Consider the following 21922-nt stretch of genomic DNA (forward strand, 5'->3'; position numbering starts at 1 on the left):
CTGAGGAGGGCGGTCGACTCCTGCGGACGCGCTTAGCGGTCCGCGGCTAATGAGCTCTGATGCAGAGGCTCGGGGCAGAGTGGCCGACTTGACCAGATGCAGACGGATGACAGGGTTACACAAGCTCCACACACACACACACACATACACAGGGTAGAGTGTCTCAAATTTAGCTTCACTCGGATTTTTTCCATCCCTGCTTTTAAGCAATTACATTTAAAGAGAAGCACAACTCGGTGCAATTCAAGGCTGAATTCCACAACTCACAAATCAGCCGTGTCTATAACGTTTCGTAAAATGTTATGACACATAAAATATTATGACATATACAGGCCCGTAGGGCTGTATAATCAAAGTTTAAGCACAGCTCTATGAAAGAAATAATCATTGGTTATCACGATGCCAACGTCTATCATGGTAATGTGTTATGACATTTTTTAACACTTTTATAAGGACATATAAGGTCAGCTGTCAATACCACATATTTGTTTTTGCAAATATCAAACATAATTATTTGATTAAATACATTATAATGTCACAACACATTAAAATCACTATTTTACTGAGATACAATGTGATTAAAAAAGGTAACCCTGAATATTACAGTACATTAACAATATGTGGTCATCATTTTGTAATAGGGAAGAAATATTATTCGAGAAATGACATTACAAATAAGATAGTATAGTACCACAATAACATCTCCATACTTTGACCAAGCAGTTACTGTACTGTAATGTAAAGTGTTACCAAGTAAGTAAACGAAATCCCAGTTATGGACCAGACATAAATCATTACAAGCTGGTTATAAGTCACCGTCGTTTGTTAAAATAAAAGGTGAAATTGACTCAATTGTGAATACACAGCACTGTAAATGCATCACACCGCATGATATGTTTGTTACTAACAATAAAAAAAGGCATTGCAGAGACAAAGACCTCATGGAAAGTGTTTTCTACGTGTGATGCAGCACTTTTTCATAATTCAATACCATCGCAAGGAAGGTAAAGACGTGTCCAAAGCACAATTGATTTTTCAATAAAGACAAACATGCATTCGCTCCCTGCTCTCCACCTCCCTCTATACCCGCCTTTTTACTTCTAAAAAACCCTGCTGCCTTCCGCCTGAAAATAGCCCAGAGAAAGTGCTCTCCCTCTCTGACAAGCAGGGAGCAGTTTGCTCTCCTGTCAGGCTACAGTGGTGAAGGAAGGTCGATGGTGTGTCTCCTGCGAGAGTGTCAGAGAGAAGACAAATGTGTGCACCGGCGTGAGCTCGCACTGACCACAAAGACAAACACACAACAGTCCTCTGATCTTTGATTTGACAACACCAGAGCATGACATGGTCAGAACCACTGTAGAGTCCATCAGTTAAAGGAATTATCAGCTAAAATTATTATTTTTTTACGTCCCAATATACATCATGCAGTCGAAGCAGAGATGTTAGTTGGAAGCTGGAAGTTAGCTGTATGTTAGCTGGAAGTTAGCTGGAAGTTAACTGAAAGTTAGCTGAAATTTAACTAGATGTTAGCTGGAAGTTAGCTGAAAGTTGACTAGACATTAGCTGGAAGTTAGCTGAAAGTTGACTAGACATTAGCTGGAAGTTAGCTGGAAGTTAGCTGAAAGTTGACTAGACATTAGCTGGAAGTTACTTGAAAGTTAGCTGAAAGTTGACTAGAGGTTAGCTGGAAGTTAGCTGAAAGTTAACTAGATGTTAGCTGTAAGTAGGTCTCCCACTAAAGATTATTTTCATAATCAAGTCATAAAATGTTGAACAATATCGATCCACAAGACAAAATGATTCAGTTTTAATGATATCTTTGTTAAATGGAGCAAAGAACCAGTAAATATTCTGTCTAAGAAGCTGACAAATTATAGTTGACTGAATTAATTTAGTAATCAATCAATAATTGATTAATAGAGAACAAAGAAGTCCTACAAAGAAGTACAGACCATGACTTTCAGTGTTTTGGTGGAGCTTTGACTGCATGTAGTTTGTTATTGCCAGCAGAATTTTCCAGAATTAAAGACCCTCTTGATATGAAAATAAATAAATTAGCTTTAACTGCCAAACTTCAGGTGGAGGATTCATTGAATCTCAGTAAAAGGAGCCCATAGCGGCTCATATCATCCGGCAAAAGGCATAATTTTTGTGGACAGTTTTTCCAAAGCTGAAATAGCATGATATCCACTAAAGCAGGGGTGTCCAAAGGGTTTTTTTGATTTGAAAATGTGAGGATTCAGTGTCACAATTTTTAAATGGAAATAGAACCAAATCTAAGCCACGCAGGAGTGAAAAAAATGACATCTGGAGTAACATAATAAATAACATGATAACATAATATGAGATGAGTGCAAATATCAACCAATCGCGGGCGATGCATTCCTTCCATCCATCTTCTACCGCTTTATCCTCAACATGAGGGTCGCTGGGGGTGCTGTACCAATCTCAGCTGACATAGGGCGATAGGCGGTGAGACCCTGGACGGTTTGCCAGTGCATCGTAGGGCCACATAGAGACAAACACATCTCAATCTAGTGTCCAATTTACCTAATCCCATATTGCATGCTTTTGGACCGTGGGAGGAAAGCGGAGAACCTGGAGAGAACATGCAAACTCCATACAGAAAGGTCTTCTTGCTGCAAAGGCAAGAGTGTAATCTTTCCATTCCATTAAAAATCTGTGCTATTCCGTGCTCCCGTCTGTGCTACATCGCGCGTCGATACTTCATTGATGGACCTTCACAAGTTCTCAAACCGCGCACAAACTGAAGCGGAGCGAAAGTCCACAGAGGAGACCAAAAAGTTAATATACCACATTACATCAATGAGATGAGAAAAAAAAAAACATGGTTGTGTTTACCTTGGATTGGAGCATCTGAGAAAGTTGTTATTTTTCTGCACTAAAACCAAAACATTCCACTTTGAAATAGAATGTCCCCAGTGTGTGGTGCACAACATCAGAAATGATAACGTCCAAAACACACCGCGCTACAGCGAGGCCTGACTGGGGACACTGGTGTCTTACATCACCCCCCCCCCCCCCCCCGTCAAGAGTAAACACATCACTCCTGATTGCAGTCCAATACAAATTCAGTTTGGCGATGACCTTGAACGAGAAGGATTGTGCCAAGCTTTAATAGCTTGTTCAACCAGGCGATCTACAAACCATCTCTCAAAATCAATGTTGCCTCTGCAACAGGGAATTCAGGAGTGAGAATGGGAGGAGTGGTTTGTGGGGGGTGGGGGGGGGTGGGGGGGGGGGGGGTACATTATGTCCAGCTGCTCACAATCACACATACTCAGGCTCAGAGGAGGCATCTCGTCAACTCTCTCCAGTCCATGTAGAGAAAAACACAACCACGGAAAGCGGGTTCTTTCTATTCGGGAAAAAACACTCATGTACTGTATGAAATGACACGTAATGGGGGAGTGAAGAGTCATTGCGCTCGCCAAAATGGCAGCAAGCAACGTTCCTGAGAGGGGGGAATTTAATTCCAGGTATAGTTTGGTTGTTGTTCTGTGTTCAGAAACATGTTTTAGAGCACAGGCAAAACAGTGTTTTCCATCAGAGTCCATCATCCGTGTCTAAATCAGCTTTTTTTAACCCCTCGATCCTTCTCTGCAGCCCAATCTGACACTTGTATGTTCCTAGATAATGGAGCTGCACGGCGCAACAAAAAAGAAGAAAAAAATAATATTCCCGACTGAAGTTGAGAGAGAGGAAGAACAGACTCTTTTGCCATCTGTCTGCTCTGCTGCTGCGAGGTATCGCCGTTAGAGAAAGAGCGAGAGAGAGAGTTTCCTTAGCCAAACTAGAGCTATGTTTGTGTACAAAAATGTTAAACTGACACCAAAGTGTTGTATACACCGCAAAGCTCCACATGTTCATTGAACAGATTGTCAGTTGTTTTTTGTTTTTTTTCTAAAACTGTGCAAACGAAGTGAGAAACCGGTCGTGAATTCACCTCCAGAGTTGCGTTCAAACACGGGTAATATGGATTAAATGCCACCAAGGGTCTGTCCCAAAACAAAGCCTCGCTACAGTCTACAAGTGAGCTACATGAAGCACCTGGTCACTATTAATAAAGTGGCTGGCTGTACATGAATGACTAGTTAGCTCTTTGGCCGACAGCCAGTACTTGTGGAAAGCCCTTGCAGCTGGTGGAAATGATCGGGGTCATTGCCAATCCCCTGATCTGTTCAAAAAAAAAAAAGAGACAAGAAAATGCCCAGATTGGCTCCAATCCAGTACTTGAGATGAGGACATCCCTAATTTTGAAGATTAAACTCTCAACGTGTTGTTAAAGCTCCAGTGTGTGGCCTCTCCCACACCTACACTGCTTTGTTTTGGCTGTGTTTAGTATATCTGTTTTCTTTTTTTAATGTACCGCTAACTCGTCCACGCTGCGTCCAGGAAACTCGGAGGTGAACGGCAGCAGCTGTGTTGTGTTTGGCACATGCAGGAATGGAGTCGGTGGCAGCGCTTGATCTGCTTTGTGTTCCGTTAGATTTTCCGAAATTGGATGATTACGTTCGTGAGAAGCCAAAATCCTTTTTTTTTACAGACTGTCACTGTAGAATCCACTGTGGAACTGTTTCTTGGTATTATCAGCCATTGTGTCTCGCTTTACTCAAGCTGGTAGGGTAGGGTTGATCAGCGTTGGTAATGGTAATGGGCAATAACGCGCTACATTTACTCATTATATTGACTTAAGTCACTTTTTGGACAAATTGTACTTGCCAGAGTAGTTTTAATGCAACATACCTTTTACTTTTACTTACTTTTATTTGTGAAGAGGAAGAAACGCTACTTTTATTTCTATCCAGCCGTTATTCAATGCACAATCTATTCTGTTTTTGGTTTGTCAGAGAGACTTCTTCCTAGGCCACGGTCACGTGACTCTGTTTCACCAATCAAACAGAAGCACGGCAGAATAGAGGAAACAACAGCGTGAAATTTGTTTGCACATGTTCCGTATGTCCATGTTTTTCCATGTGATCTCTACCTGCTGAGCCTGTTATGCTGGTTTTACGAATTTAAACAAAGAAAGTTAATTTGTTACCATTTTGCTGTGGCTGAATTTGCCTTTATGATATTTATGTTATTTTATAAAGATTTAATGTTTGTTTGGCAATGATTTTGCACATTGCTATTTTGTACTTTTTACTTGTAATTACTTGGATGACTACTTTTGTTTTTTACTTTTACTTGAGTCACATTATTCTAAAGTAACAGTACTCTTACTTGAGTGCAGATTTTGGCGACTCTGAGATTTAATCTTGGATACGAGCTATAAGACAAGGACAGCCACTCCCTGGCTGACTGGCGCACATTGACCCCGGGTCATTTATACGTTTAAAAAGCAAACAAATTGAAGACTGCTGGAGTAGAAAAAAAAACCGGTAACTCAATCTCAAAAGACGTACTCATGAAATGAGGTTTGCCTTGAAATCAGATCTGATCTCAATGGCTCTCGGCCCGGAGACCAAATATAGGCCCCGCCGCTTCACTTCGTAATTGGGGGCTTTATTGATTTCCGGGCCTGTTGTCACGCCTGAGGTGACCTTTTGTTTGAGAATAATTGCTCTATTAGAGGGTTTATTCAGGCACCTGCTGGGTGTCTCAGACACTATTATCGTCCAATAAGAATTCCCCCAGGCACTAAAGCCGGTGACCCTGTTCTGATATGTGGGCTTGGATGGAGGGAGTCAGACTTTATGCACTCTGCAGGAGCTGATATCAAATAGGAACATAGAGCCTGACTTTCATAGTTTACCGAGAGCTCTAATACAGCTGGGAACCGTGGAAACTTTATCACATAGCTTCTGTCACACGGTTTCTCTACAGAGAAGTAGCAGCAGCTGTTTGACACCAACTACCATGGAAAGAAATATCTATCCGAGGAGAAAACTATTACGAATAACCAATGAAATGTTCATGCGACTCACTTTGGAAAATAGTCAAGCCAACGTATTATTTCCTGCAGCAACAACTCTGAATACTCAACTCCGGTTCCCCAACAACTCCAAATATAAAAGGGGGTTTATATGTGCCTCCATCACTTTTCTCTACCACCGCTGAAATAAGTGGAGCTCCATTAAAATGCAGGGCATGGTTCTCTGCGGGTTCAGCCCAAGTGTGATCAGTAGCACAGAGTTGTCGGAGAGTAAGAGAGGTTTACCGAGCAAACTTTCTCAGGTTTGCGGTTCAGCTTTTCAGGAGGTTTTCCGGCCGCAACTCGCTACCACCCTCCACTGCAAAAGCAAAGGTTTTGGGAGTGATGTGAGCCAAAAAAAAAAAAAAAAAATGGAATTAAATTATTAAAAACAGAGCTGGAAAAATAACTATCCCTTATTCACTGCACTGCGTGGTGTCCGAAGGGCAAAACTGAACATGCAGAACCTCCATAAATGTGGCTCATGACATGGTTTTAATTAAAGACGTCTTTTTCTGGAAGCAAAGAAAGTTTGTGTCGACAACAAAGAATATCTGAGAGCGTATTAGAAGTGGTGCCATCCGGACAGCGGGAAGCCTCCACATCTTCTGCCGCCGACTAAAAACACATTTCTTCCGACTCTACCTTGACTAGAGACGACGACAAACAAAAAAACATCGCACTTATGACTAGCACTTCATAGTTTGGCTTACTTGAAGCTCTTACTTACTTCTAGCTCTTATTTGTACCCAAATGTTTAAATGCACTTATTGTAAGTCGCTTTGGATAAAAGCGTCTGCTAAATGACGTGTAATGTAATGTAAAGTCCGCAGAGACAACCATTCATTATGGTCAACCTCTACTACATGTAGGCAAAGTGCTGCAAGCACCACAAGACCCGCAGATTAAAATGGTCATAAAAGCGCCGGAGAAAACCGCTGTCGAGTCCCTTTTATTTTTTATTTTTTTTTGGTGCAACACATTTAATGGTCTTAATGCACTAATGCAGTCTAATGCATTCTGCTGCCACGAAGCGTACGCGGGTTCGAACATTCCCAGTGTAATTAAATTGATTTTCAGCGTGTGTCTTTGTGCCCCCCGATTGACAAAAACACACTCCAATCGATATTTAGTTGTACGGCGCCGATTCATAACATACATTACCTCCAATGAAATTAATGTGGCGAGATCAAAAGAAGACATCACAAAAGCTGGAAGACGCTGCTGTTGCTTATTGAAGCCGAGTGTTTGAACGAGGTCCTCCATTCACAGCATGTACACAAATACAGCGGATGGATACTATTTTGAGTAATTTAGCACAAAGAAAATCCTTGAATTAACTCCACTTCGACTTATTCATTCGACAGGTGTTTTACATGACACAATATCGAGATAAAAAAGATATAAAGAGACAGAAAAAGGTCCCAGAATTGGTCTGACGAGAGAATAACATGAGGAAATGTTTCTTCTTCTTGTCACTGTGAAACTAGCACGGTTAATATTTAATCCGGAATCGCCCGGAGAAACTCGCGGGTCAGTGACAACGGATAATAAAGACGGGATAAAAAAAAGAAAACTCCAGGAACATCTTTTTTCCCGAGCTTTGACTCAGACCTTGAGATTACCCCCAGCGTGTTGTTTCACCCTCTCTCTCTTTTTTTTAACTTGGTCTCTGAAAAGACAGCTAATCACCGTGAGAAGGATAACCTGGGTTTCCACTGATATAAGCATATCATTTCGTGGGCAATTGACAGCGCCCCGAGGATTCTCTGAAAGGGAGATAACGCACTCCCGAGACGGCGGAGATGATTGTGTATTTCATCTTTGCCGCGCAACGGCCATTTATAATCCTTTAGTATTTCTTCTTGGTCGCGTAACACGAATGACTGACACGTTTTTGTCAGAGTACTTAAATGGGGCAATGTGACTCTTCTTAAACACGAGCTGCTCTCGACTTCACGAGACTCAGTGTAAATCAGTGTTCGATGGCTGGGGGAGTTAGTTAAATCTCTTGTAATTTGTTATAAAGATGTGGAGTTTGACAGATAGTGATGGTTTTTAAGGCGAGTATGATAACAATAGGGGCCACACGGTTGGTGTAGAGGTTATCACTCTTGCCTTTGCAGCAAGAAGACCAAGAGGTTCGAGCCCCGGTTGGAACAAGGGCCCTTATGCATGGAGTTTGCATGCACATGGGTATTCTCTGGGTTCTCCGGCTTCCTCCCACAGTTCAAAAACATGCAATATTAGGGAATTAGGTAAATTGGACACTCTAAATTGACCGTAGGTGTGATTGCGCCCCCCAGTGACCCTCGAGGTCAAATTAATCAATGTCACGATATTCCAGGAAAATATGCAAAAACAATATTCATGACTAAATTAAAAATGTCCAATCGGAGCCAATTAATCAGCTAACACTATGAATCGGCCGACCTCTACAATTATGCTTTTACTCGTTTTTTTTATCTTTAATTGGTTTGATTATAAGCAGGATTACACAAAAAAAAAACCTTGAATATTAATTTGAGTAGTATTTTCACAGAAATCCACACAGGGAACAGGAACAGGAACAGGTTTTGGCAAAGGAAGAGGGCATTAAAGTTTGGTGTAGATCCAGATTAAGGGACAGATTAACGTTTTGTAAAATTTTTAATACTTTTGTATGTGCATTTGTATTTTTATGACATCAATGTTCAATGTTTTTACTTCTCTCACATACTTGACCCCTTTTGGCTGCTGTATTGTCCTGGTGTACGATCATTAAATTCAAAATCTAATCTAATCTCATCTAAGATATACGGTTGAATTGAATTTGGGGACAGCGGTGGTGGTGGTGGTGTGTGCTTTATTGAGAACCACAGTTTCGTAAATGAAGTTATAGTTAAGGCGATCATCACGTCTGCCTCCAGCAAAACTTACACACAGCAGCTTTTGTCTACATAAATATTTCATCATGCTAGCGTGATTCTGGGGATTGAACAGATTACGGGCACATTTAAATGCGCGAGGGTGACTTTGCGAGGCAATTACGCAGCACACGCGCCGGCGCCATGTCAATTCCATCCGAGCGTCAGCGCATCAGCAGAGCTACACCCCCCCCCCCCCCCAAAAAATCAAACGCTCCCTGCAGTTGATTGATGTCTGAACAAAGTCAGACGCTCATTTGCGAGAACGCTTTTAAATTACTGCTGCGGGCTCATTCGCCGGAATGGGATGCGCACATTAGCCGAGCATTTGATTCCATTTCGCATAAACAAAAATGGCAACACATGATTAACGACCAATACAATCCCCTACTCCTTCACTTTGAATGCTTTAATCTGTGTTGGTGTGTTGTCTTTGTACAGCAGCAGCAGCAGCACTGAGCTTCAGCATCTCCCGGCTGCCGCCGGGCATTTGGAGTTTGCCCAGCAAATGTCATGATAAAAGTCAGTATTTCAGGCAAAGGCACTAAACACCAGCGATGAGACTAACGGCTACCAATATTGTTAGCATGGAGAATCGGGGGGGGGGGGGGGGTTCGACCAATTTCCTTCCACCCTAACTTTTATTTTTATAGCTGGAGGAACCACGGGTGGGATGGATTCCGGCAGACAGGCAGTGCAGTACGGCACTGACAGCCCGGGTGTCAGACAGATGACAGGGACGTGTGCTTTTTCAAGTAGAGGGGGGATGATATTGCAGCGCGGGCTGCCCACTTTCATGCTCCCGTCGCCGTAATGTGACGAGCTGTCATATTAAAATCCCCAAGTTGGTCAATTTGGAGGACCATCACTATTCCCCGGCGAGGATTATCGCGGCCATAACAATAACACTAAAGGTTGGAGGCGATAAACGGGCGTGGGAAGACTCTGCAGATAAGGCATTCAACGGCGCGCTCGTTCCTCCGGGACAGAGCCAGGCTGAGCAGCCAGATGCCACAATGTGGGTACAGCCTTTAGCCTCCTGAAGGCTACTGAGTGCCACTGTGTGCCATCCCATCAGGCAATTTACATCACTGTGGGAGGTAAAGAGGAATTTGTTGTGTGACTGTGTCCATGTTTAAAGAGAAAGTGCCAACTCATACATAGATGTGTGTCTCGAGACATAATTGTATTCCCTGGCCCTAACCTTAACCACAACAAGTACATCTAACCAATTGCTAAAATATGGCTGTCATCTTTTTAGTACTTCATGTACACATACTTCAAACTCGACCTATTTGATTACAAAACATGCAGCCTAGAAGCCCTTCACACCATCTGAACACCACCAGTTACCTAAGATAGTGATGTTACGTTGTTCTCAGAACTGGGGTTAACTTCTTAGTTAACCCCAGTTAAAAAGTCTTAGATATTATTAGTTTGTTTCTTCATTTATGGATAATTACTCGATTAATCGATTACTAAATTCATCGTCAACTAAATTCATTCTGTAAGTTTGAAGCTTTTTTCATGATTAAAACAAGCTTCTTCTGTTTTAGCTTCTTAAATGTGAATATTTTCATCATTTATCTTAAGAAATCATTCAAACTGAATCATTTAGGTTTGTGGACAAAAACAAGACGTTTTCGAGAATGTCATCATTTCCAGGTTTGACGAACACGGATCGACGTTTTTTAACGTTTTCTGACATTTCATGGACCAAACGATTACTCGATTAGTGGACAAAATAATCAACAGATTAATCGATCATTAGTTGCAGCTGTAGTTACAGCCCTAAACCCTCACAATAAAACCATGTGTCAACACTCAAAAAGCCCTTTAAAGTTGTTAGGACAAAGACTTGGATGACGTTAGCTTGTTGGCTAGCCAATGCAAAACAAGCTAACTCTTGAGCTAACCTTGAATTTGGCAAAAAAAATGAATACTTGGCAAACTCGTTAAGTGAAATTGCGCTTTGTCACTCAAGTAAGTGACAGTTGGGCGTGTGGTGGTGCAGTTGACGCCTCTGATGAGTCATTAAATCAGCGACTACCCCCGGGATAAAAATGTGTGGGTTTTGAAAGTGACTTTAACACACTGGTATGCCTTGAAACCGAGAACTGGCTCGTGCCTATACTCGCAAAACTCTCGAGTTGGGGATATAAGGACAGGAGTCTGAAACCTGGGGTTAAATAAGACTAATGCTAATGACATTCTAAGCTCACTGCAGCCGCGTGTATCAGTTCGAGCTGTCACACTTCCCTGACACCGGCACAAACAACCTCTGGCAGCATGTCCAATGAAGCTGGAGCACTGGCTTCTCCTAATTCGCATCTGGGTCTACAGGCAATTACCTGCTTATCATTTGTGACTAGCATTCGCTCTTCTGGATGTTTGTCGCCGACGTGGAGGTGGCACGGAGATGACAGCGAGACCCCGGGGGGGGGGGGGAGGTTGGGCGATGGTGAACCTGGCAACTCTCAACGTTTCAATTAGAGGCTCGGTGGAACATGGCGGCTCCCGATCCCCCTCCCCTTCCTGCTCCGCTCAGCTCCAAGCCCGCAATTACAGCGGGTCGATAAGGCACAGAAAACACTGCCGGTCCGGACTGAGGCGGAGATAAACGCACGCAAATGAAGACGGGAATACAAAGACGTATTAACGTACACACCAATCCACACCCGTAAGCAAACACACACACACACAGATACGGGCTGATACACCGCTGACTGCACAAAGCATGATTAATACGGCCAGCTCGCCGCTCTCTCTGCATATAAAATAACCCCAGCAAACCACAGGAAATGGAAATATCTGCGTTGAATGAAACATGATGCAGTTTTATTTACAAAAAACATATAATGCATTTTTTTTACTTACTAATGTCTTCAGGAAACTATTTCTTTCACGTCAGTACAACGTAATAAAGCCTCAATCGATCTTACAGACACAGCGAAATCATTTTCTAACTGAGATTGTTTCACACGCTGACTTTTGGAAACTCTCCAACACCTGGTGGAGGATTTCCAGGACTTTTGGGTTGGACCGGCGCTCCCAAATGCTGAATACCACACCAATAGCCATTCCTCTCACGACGACAATCGGGATGAATCGCTGCGCGGCAATCACGCCTCTAATCTTCCCTCCTGACCACAACATCACAGCCCAATTGCTCATAATATCCCCTTAAGATGAACCATGGCACAAACATTAGGGGGCATCCAATTCTCCCTCTAAATCCATCTTTCATTGCCTCTTATCCGTCAAGGGTGCTCCGCAAACAGGCAGAATTGCCCTATTATCTACTCGCATTACCCCAAAAAAAGTGAATCATCTCATCAGTCCTTGGTTCAACGAAACCTATTCCGGCCACGCTGCACCATCTCTCTCTCATTTAGAAGTGGGGAGGGAAAATGGCTTCAGTGCGTGCGACAGATAGCAGCTGATTAAAGACAAACTCTGTGCTGCTGCAAGTTTTAAATTCAAACACTTGCCTTAAGAAAAAATAACAATCTGAATCTAAAATCTGGTGGCAAAAGACATGAACTATTCAGGGCCAGGGATTCGACATTGTTGAGCCAATACGGTAATTGGTAGAAGACGTATATAAAATCCCACTAAAAATTAAACATCAGAGCAGAAAAAAGTGTAATTTATTGATAGAAAAAGTACATTTTTGAACCCTGAGATGTTCTGTATTTTATATTTTACCGAAAACATTTCACCACATTGATTACTGGATCGATATGTGAAAAAAAAAAAAACACTACTACTCGACCTGTGAAAAATCAGCCAACACTCTATTAAGAACATTTAATTTAAAGTTAAGGGGAAACCATATTTTCTTTTCTTTTTTTAAAACCCACCAAACCCGAAAACTTTTAATGCCGCTGTCAATGGAATTCTTGAACTGAAAAACATGCTACTAGCTCCAAATTGCTCCTGCATTAACCATATGGACTTTCAACGGGGAGGGAAAGCCAATTATTTTCTGCACTTAGCAAAACCCACTGAGGTCACACTTTAACACACACACACACACACACACACAGCGCCGTGGTGACCAGGTGCCTCACAAAGGTTGGCATAATCCTCCAGGAGCTCAGAGCGATTGTCTTAGGCATAACAACTCTGCATTTGCATATACTCATAATTTACATGGCAGACTGTGACTCACAGGACGATGACCGTGGCGACGACGGCGACGACACATAACTATCGTGACAAACACATCCAAAGAGCCAGAGCCTGAGCCGCGCCGATGATGATTCCTCAGCCCGGACTGTGTTCTGTGTGCAATGTAGGTTCTTCTTTTAATGAACTTCTGTTTAAAAAGCACTTATCACTTGAGCTATTCATCACAGGGCCACTGAGGCGGCATTGTAGCCACAGTGAGGGAACGGCTGAAACAAAGAGAAAGCACCCAGAGAGCACAATCCTACACACATCGTTCAATAAAATCTGTACTCTGGCACGGCGCAGTACCATAAATTAGGATTGAATTACTCATAGAGTTAAAGCAAAATTTATAACGTTACAACGTTACAGTCAAATAAAAATAATCGGTTACGTTACCTATGAATAAAAGTAACTTATCTGATGCCTTATCTGACCATAGAACACACACGCCCTCCTTTAAATGTACCGACACTGGACTGAATTGTAATTAAACTCAGGAGAGTGCTGTGTAACCCTGGCAGCGATTTTCTTTTCCTTATCCAGAGAAATTAGGAACGGATTAGTTATTTTAAAGAAATAACCAAATAACGGATTACTTAACTGGCGGGAACTAACGCGCTACTTTACTCGTTACGACAAAAAAGTAATCCGAGTACTCTAACATGTTACTCACAACTCTTTTATAGAATATAACAAATATAATAGACAATCATTTTCCTAAAAAGGCGGCAGCAACTCCAAGACTCTTTCGGTTTACACTAAATCAACTGATCAGATGAGCTTAAAAAACCTGTGACTGTGTGAGGTGACATTTGTCGACACAATTGTCGGCTTTTGTCAACAGTGTCTGGAAGGTGTTATGATTCTCTAGAAATCTCAAAATAGAAACACTGAAACTAGTCGACTGGTGCCCGACTCTGAGCAGCAACTACAATCTTCTCATCTAACATCTAACTTTTTTTTTTTTTTTTTTTTTTTTACTTTTGGTTTGACTTTTTCAAACAAGCATCTTTGCTTCTGATGCTCGAGTTTATCAGCTCATCGCAGACAGGCACAGTTTGAAACTCAATATTCGACAAGAAGAAGAAGCAAAGGAAGAAGACAAACAAGACATCCCAGGAAGCCTTACTTGGACAGTGAAAGCAAATTGAAATGAACAAAATGCAAAGTAAATAAATAAATTAAAAAGGTATGATTTGCCAATGACTCACTTCCTTCTTTGGTCCCCGAGCGTTTGTATTCTCTTCAGCAACAACCCACATGCTGTTCCACTCAGCTGTTCCTCAATCGGCCTCCAATGGTCTGATCTCACATTTTCAGATTTTACCCCAAAAGTCTTTCCTTTGTTAAAAATAAAATAATATAAAATAACTCGACACTTGATCAACAGATAGTGTCAAACTTCCAGACTCATTACCGAGTTCTCTCCCCGAGCTGTGAGTTATCACCCCAAACTGTTTCATCTCTCACAAAGTAAAACAGATCCATCTTAAAATACCATAAACAGTTTGGTTTTCAGGTTTTAGGCGATGCATCGGGATGATTTTCGGTTGAGTAATTGAAGGAACCGTGTCATTATGGACTGTATGTTCCCCCACCACGAAAGCTTTCCCCAAGGCTGGAGCAGAAAAAGCCAAATTGCACAGAGAGCGACTGTGTGACATCTCCGCCATTAAATCCCAATTTAAAGCTGCACTGGACTCCGGCGACGTCTGTATGAAGTCAGAGAGCTCTGAACTGAGCCAGTTTCTCATGTGTTGTGATAATGATGGCGCCGTGGATGTCACGCAGGCTTTATTCTGTTAGTGAGTTCGTTTGAAAGTCTTCCGCGAACACGTCACCAAAATCGAGAAAGCTGAACTCAAAACGTCAGCACGTAACGTTGAAGCGTCTACGTTCAAACACCGACAAATGAACGTCTGTGCTTCTCGCTGCACACAGGAAGTGCTATGTCTCACGCCGCAGACGGATGGAGGCAACAGCAACAGTGTGCTAGTAAAGCGCGATGACGGCAATAAGGCTGAAAACAAAGAGTTGAGTCCACGAAAACCGCTCAAAACACTGGTTCTTCAGCTGCTTTTTTCGTCTCCGCCCACCCCCCCTGCACTGCTGCTGTATACACACAAACGCTCCCCAAAGTCAGGTCAGGGGTCTGCGTACTTGACAGCCAGAAGAGGACAGAATGATCAGTCGTCTGGATGTGCAAATAACCGGGAAATCGGGAAACAAGATGAAGCTATGGCTATGACGCTGTTGTGCTGTAACCACTGTGTTGAATGGACATATGCCTGCACTCTAAACACGTCTTTACACCAATTTACTTAGTTTCATAGCAGGAAACTAAGTAAATTAGTGATCCGTTGGCCCGTCAGGTTAGCTGATAGTTTTGCTTGACTAATGACTATTTTCCAGATTAATCGAGTACTCGTTTGGTAAAAAGCTTACATTAGGCGAGCATCTTGCCTGTGTGTGTGTGTGAGAGAGAGTGTAATGCATTACTGCCCGAGCCCCCAATTTAGCCTTTCACACCATCAGACCCTCTGCCCTGTTGCAGTAATGAGAGTCAGTGGTGTGATTCTCTCTCTCTCCCTCTCTGGGGGCTGATGCCTGGGGAGCCGTTACTGCTGCTGTTGCTCTCTCCAGTGAGCTGACCTCTCCTCTCTCTCCCCTCTCTCCCCTCTCTCTCCTCTCTCTCTCCATCCCCTGTCCCTGGACCATAGACCGTGCACGCACACCATCAATCAGGAGGCCGCGGCAGGTCGCCGTGTAATCACAGAGGGCTGCGTGCGCTATATGAAGTCGTATGCCAGCTGGAACGCAGGGAAATCCACATACAGAGAGTGTTTCAGCATCTCCGTCTCCAATCCTGTCGCTAATTAACCAAACACGTCGCAAATCAGAGGAATTCAATAATTACAACAATTACCTAATGGAGCTGAGAGAGCGCAGGCGAATAAGACGACGTCAAAAATGTGTCCGAGCGACGCGAGATCAGGGCTGCAACACCAAGAATAGATCATGATTGGATATGGTTAACAGGTAACAGTAACTAGTTTAACTCCCAAGGTTCCAACTTCTGAAACATAATTGTAAACCACTTGAGATTTAAAAAAAATGATAATTTTACCTTAACATTGAGTTTTTGTCTCAATGTCTGAAAACAGGTACAGGCATTTTTTCCGCTGATTTGACGTCTTCCTGTGAAATTACCGTAATAAACCACCTGTTGACTTTCAGAAACTGTTGGAATTATTCCTATAGCACAACACCTTGCGTAATTCTGCTCATGCAAAGCAATGTTTTAGATACATTTGGTTTTAAAGGGTTAAATCACCCATATTGTCCAAATAACGCTATTATATTTGATTTGCAGTGATAAGAAATGGAACATTTTGCAAATACTTGACGTCACTTTGCTCAATAACGACAAAATATGCGAATTACCATGGATCACACTCCGTCGACTCCTTTTGTAAACACCTACGCTTGCACAACTTGTACGACACACAGCGGCGGACTTCTCCCTGCAGCGTCCGACAGCGTGACTGACACACCACAGTGGGGGGAAGATTGTCTGCTTGGCAGGAGACGTGCAAGTGTCCCCTCTCACCTTCTCTGTCATCCTCAGGCGCGCGGAGGCTGGCAGGGAACAGATGCTCCAGTGCTGAAGTCACAGACTTTAGCAAAGATTTCCTAAAGTTGACAAAAATAAAAGTGTGTGTTCTGACAGCGGCAGACAGACTGAGCGCGGTAACGAGAACAGAAACAGGGGAAGAGCGCGCGCGCGCTCCGCAGATCCACACAGACACGGTGGAAATGACTCTCAAGGTGTCTGCTGTAGTTCAAGAGTCTGAGTGGAAACGGAATATCGGGGCTGACGCGTCGCAGGCAACCGAGAAAAAGAAGTGTTTGATAAGACGCTGCGCCCGTTATGATCTCATTATGATGAAGTAAGAACACTGTGTCTCGTGCACTGACGATGACAGAAGGAAATTTAAACGTTCGTAAAAATGGCCTCAGCAGGGATTATTTCTTTAGTATTGTTTGTAATTTCATTTCTACTCTGGGAAACTGGGGTCTGTATTGTAAATAAAAGGGTAAAAAACATGTCTTGCTGAGACTGTCCTGGTTAACTATGGCTGGTAAATTAAAGACTAACGGTGGAAAAACTGTTCTATTGAGAATTAGGACAGTCGTGGACGTGCAACAAGTCCATTTAGTGCGTAATGATTGTGTGATTTTGGTGAAATATGTCCATTGTTTTCATTTATTTGTGGTTTTGTCTGTTAGTTTTTAAGGTGGAGTCAAAGAAGAATACTATTAGATTATTATTATTATCATCATTTACTATATATTAGACTTTTTTGATACTGCAAAGGGGAAATTCACTTGTTAGGGTCTATTTTGAATGTTTTTTCTATAATTAACACAAGTTTCTGTGATTTTTCAGCTTCTTAAATGTGAATATTTTGTAGTTTCTTTGCTCCATAGAACAAAACCTAGAACATCATCATCAGTTCCAGGTTTGGGAAACCACAGATCAACACTTTCCAAACGATAGCACTTTTCCAGTCTTGATGACCACTACTCAAAGCTGCTTTACACTACAGTTTTTCCATTCACCCATTCATTCACTCACACTTTCATACAGCGCATCTATGTGCAGGGCTCATCTTTCATATCTTTGTCGCAGAGATTATGTCATGTTATACTATTTTAGCAACAAACGGCAACATCGGAAGAGTTTTACCTTCAAATTTAGCATCGTTGTAGCGTCATTTTGTAGTCAAAGTCTTCATTTATCACAGTTTTTTCTGTGCATATAGATTAGATTAGCACATTTTCTATCACTCATCTTGCACACCCATCAACAAGCAACGTGGGGTTAAGTGCCTTGCCCAAGGACACATCGGCACGTCGCCTAGCGGAGCCGTGAATCGAAACCCACAACCTTCAGCCCCCCCCCCCCCCCCCCCCATGACTCGCATAAGCGAGAAAGATTAACGGATTGTGTCGCAGCCCCGGTCGACACATGTGAACGAAATAAACAAATAAAAAAAGACTTCAAACAATACGAAAATGTGACACGGAAATAGAATAGATGCGAAACTGCTAGGGCCACGCGGCGGTGTAGTGGCTAACGCTGTTGCCTTGCAGCAAAAGCTCACCCACGGCGGAATAAAGCGGTAGACAATGAATGAATTGAAATAGTAAAATAAGATTTAAGTTCAGTTATATACAAATACAGTGAGGGGGAAACAGAGTATGTATGGAATAGAATGACTCGTTATTTGTTTCTCCTCATCTCCACAAACTGCTACAGCTCAAGAGGGTGAGAGAGTGTTTCCTTCTGACCCTGAGGGTCGTGCCGAAGTGTCCTTGGGCAAGACACCGGCCGTGCCCCGGCAGCTGTGAGTGCCGTGAGTGTAGTAGAAGTAGAAAAACACACATCGTTATTCTTATTATCATTATTATTATTGTTGTTGTTGTGTGGACGCGTTTTTATGCGTGTGTGTGAAACTCAAGTGCAAAGCGCTGCGAGTGGCCATGGTGATATATATACTGTAAATACACAGCGTTTACAGGCTTGTAAAGCATTATTGTTCAGATTTACTGGCTCCCTCCTGTAGGAGGAGCTGTGTAATTCATCAACGCTGACAGTAACAAAGCACAATGAGGTGTTTTTTTTTTCTTCTTTCCTTTTTTTAAATCCAGAATCAGAGAAGGCTCCGTGCCAGTTCTTTGTGTCAGGAAGCAAAACAGTAACAACAATACTAAGGCACTCTTTCTTTCCACACTCAAGGTCACCTTACAGCAGCATGATCACGTTAAAAAAACCTCAAAACATGCCACGTCACGCAAACTCAACATCTAACGATAGTGATACGAGTCATTAAAGTGTTGTTGTGGCGTCTGTGGCTTGTGCGTTTACAACAGAGAACCATAACCAACAGGTTTCTGCTTTTAATTTACTTTTTTTTTTTACACAAACTAAAAGTCCGAACAGCTGATGTGATCGATGCAGGGCAGCGGACACACACACACACACTCGAGTATTGATTGCGATATCGATATCTACACTTCGATGCCGATTCCTGAACTTTTATCTACACCCACATTTATTACGTTTTACACGGCTCGCGGTTATTTTATATTATTATTTTGACACTCAATTCATTGGTTTGCGTGTTCTGTGATTGACGGTTGTGAATGTTTTCTCGTTTCTTTGCACCCTGTGACAAAGAAATCATTAAAACGGAATCATTTGTTGGTTTGCGAGCCGCAGCTAACGATTATATTCATAATCGATGAATCGGTCGATCGTTTTCTAAATCAGGAAACACATTGATCCGCGTTTCTCAAACCTGGAAGTGACGATGTTCCTCAAACGTTCCCGTTTCGTTCCGAAAAACCAAAAGTGACTCCGTTTGAATGACTTATTTGTAATAAGGAGCAAAGAAACCAGGAAATACTCATACTTAAGAAGCTGAAAATCAAGAGAAACCGGTTTAAATCACTTAAACCGATGAATCGATGATCTAAACAGCCTTACTGCACAGCCTGTGTTTCCTGAAGTTCCTGGATGGTATTATGATTTTCATTTGACTGTATCTGATCCAGTCATTATTGGACATGTATATATATACATATGTATATATATATATATATATATATATATATATATATATATTAGCTCATCTCTCTGTGCACGACCACTGATCAGACTATTCATTCTCCCCCATGAAAAAAGGCCACTGCTCCGTGTTGTTGTTGAGGAGTCTGTGAGTCACTTGTGCCTCAGTGGAGGCGGGTCCACGCCACACATGCTCCATCATCACTCACCCATTCACTGACAGTGGATGAGAATAAGGGGAAACAGTGCAGATCCAGCGACACGCAACAGTGTTTTCACAATCTCAGGTTTGAGGGAAGGAGCATTTGTGCGCACACAAGTGACATGACCACACACACTTTTTACACACACACACAGACACACACGTTGAAAGGCTTTACATGATTCCCCTGCTGCAAGGAGACGCTGATGCGCACCGGGCGCGTAAAAACGGGCAAACACAAAACTACGCATTTTCTTGTGCGTAAAAGTCGCCGGATCGCGATCTCCACTACTGCGCAATAACGGAGACGATCCCAATGAGCACGAGGGCTGCCACCTTCACCCCCTCCTTTAACCCCTTCCACATCCAGCCCCAGTCCTCCGTAATGAACTTGGGATCATTCAGTATTTCTGCCAGCAACGCTGCACGGACACGAGCTGCGCGCGGCACCACAGGTTACTGTTGATATTATGATGTGAGAGTGAAGCTCGTCGGTACCTGTTCTTGCTGATGAGACGATTTCGACGGCGCACTGCTTTCCTTCGCTGTGGTCATGATTCCCTAAAGAGCTGCAAGAAACTGCTGCTTCCCCCGGGCAAGAAGAAGAAGAAGAAGAGAGGAGGAGGAAGAAGAAGAAGAAGAAGAGGGGGGACTGCAAATATTGAAAGAGACGCCGGTGCAGCAGCAGCAGCAGCAGCAGCAGCAGCAGCCAAATGGAAACACAGGAGAGGAATAATGTGCACAAAAAGAGGGGGAAAACAAAAAAAAAAATGAAACAAAAAAATTGACGGTGTATTCACGGCTCCTGCGGGCTGCGTCTGCAGCAGCGGCCAAGGTGTGAAACAACAAGAAGACTCACAGCTGAGGCGAGGAAGAGAAGAAGAGGAGGAGGAGGAGGAGACAGGAGAGAGAGAGAGAGAGCGAGAGAGAGACGCACATCTCCTACACGCTGGATGCGGGACTCTGCGTGAACCGTTCAACATTCCGCACACACACGCACTGCACACGCGCAGCTGTTCTTCTGAGGACTCTAACCCTTAACCATCACTAGTTCATGTCTGAACCCTAACCTTAACCTTAACCTAACCACACTCAACCACTTCCTCAGAAATGAGGTTTTCTGACTCATTAGGACCAGGTTTTGGTCTCCATGAGCACACTCACAGACATAATGCAATCCTTAACCATCACCACTAAATGCCAAATCCAAACCCTTAAACCAGGCGTTTACCCTTAGAAACCCCCTTAAACTTAATATTCTTTATACTCTTTTCAGTTTAAATGTTGAATTTAATTTCCTGTTTTAACTCGAAGTTTTAAAAGCTTATTCTCTTAATTTGTGGTTCTCAAACTGCGGTGTGTGTGCCACCAGTGGTACGCAAGCTTCCTCTGGTCGTACTTGGAGGGGGAAATCATTATAAAAATACTGTTTTACTGTAAATATATCGGTATGTGAACAAATAAAAAAACTGAATGAAAGCTCTAGGACAAGTTTGTTCAAATATCGCAAAAATCATCAATAAATGGCAGTTTCATCCAAGATGGCAGCCTTCCTGTTGGGACGGTCACACCGTTTTTTTCTTCATCCTGACCTTCTGCACACGTGCACCATATATTTTCCCACATACGATAATTGTGCTGTTCCGGGTGAAATCGGACGGGGGGGGGGGGTTTACCCTTATTGGCCCCTCCCACATCCAATTTTCCACGCACATTCCCCACAGAAATCTGTGAGGAAAGGCCTCAGAAATGCCATTCATTTGGTGGATAAGAATAATAAGTATAATACATAAAAATAAGAAGAACTCCTTGCACTTCAAGTTTCGGGAAATTTGGTCAAACTCAATTTTGCAACCTGTCCTCCAACTGAAGCGTACATATAGGTCATTTTTTCAACCCCTGAAAACGTACATATAGGTCGTTTTCTGAAAACGTGACTGTGGGTCGTTTTTTTTCAAACCCCTGAATGCGACGTAAAGGTAGTATTTTCCAACTCGAATATGCACAGATGTTACTGAGGGTAGGGTTAGGGCAAAAAAGACAGGGTTAGGTAGTAAAAATAAAAA

General features: G+C 42.7%; 1 protein-coding gene across 6 annotated transcripts in view; it reads right to left on the reverse strand.

Moving 5' to 3' along the window:
- The window catches only part of dpp6a (dipeptidyl-peptidase 6a), a 268421-nt gene that overhangs the window by 101817 nt on the left and 144682 nt on the right, over positions 1-21922 (reverse strand). The window contains exon 1 of one of the 6 annotated variants that reach the window (XM_058632245.1): positions 20355-20839. The exons of the other annotated variants lie outside the window; for them this stretch is intronic. Within the exon in view, the coding sequence (XP_058488228.1) occupies positions 20355-20411 (57 nt within the window). The 5' untranslated portion in view covers positions 20412-20839. Of the gene's footprint in view, positions 1-20354; positions 20840-21922 lie in introns of those variants that run through there. 6 annotated transcript variants of the gene reach the window in all.

The sequence above is a fragment of the Solea solea genome, chromosome 1 (genome assembly GCF_958295425.1).
Source record: "Solea solea chromosome 1, fSolSol10.1, whole genome shotgun sequence".
NCBI lineage: Eukaryota > Metazoa > Chordata > Actinopteri > Pleuronectiformes > Soleidae > Solea > Solea solea.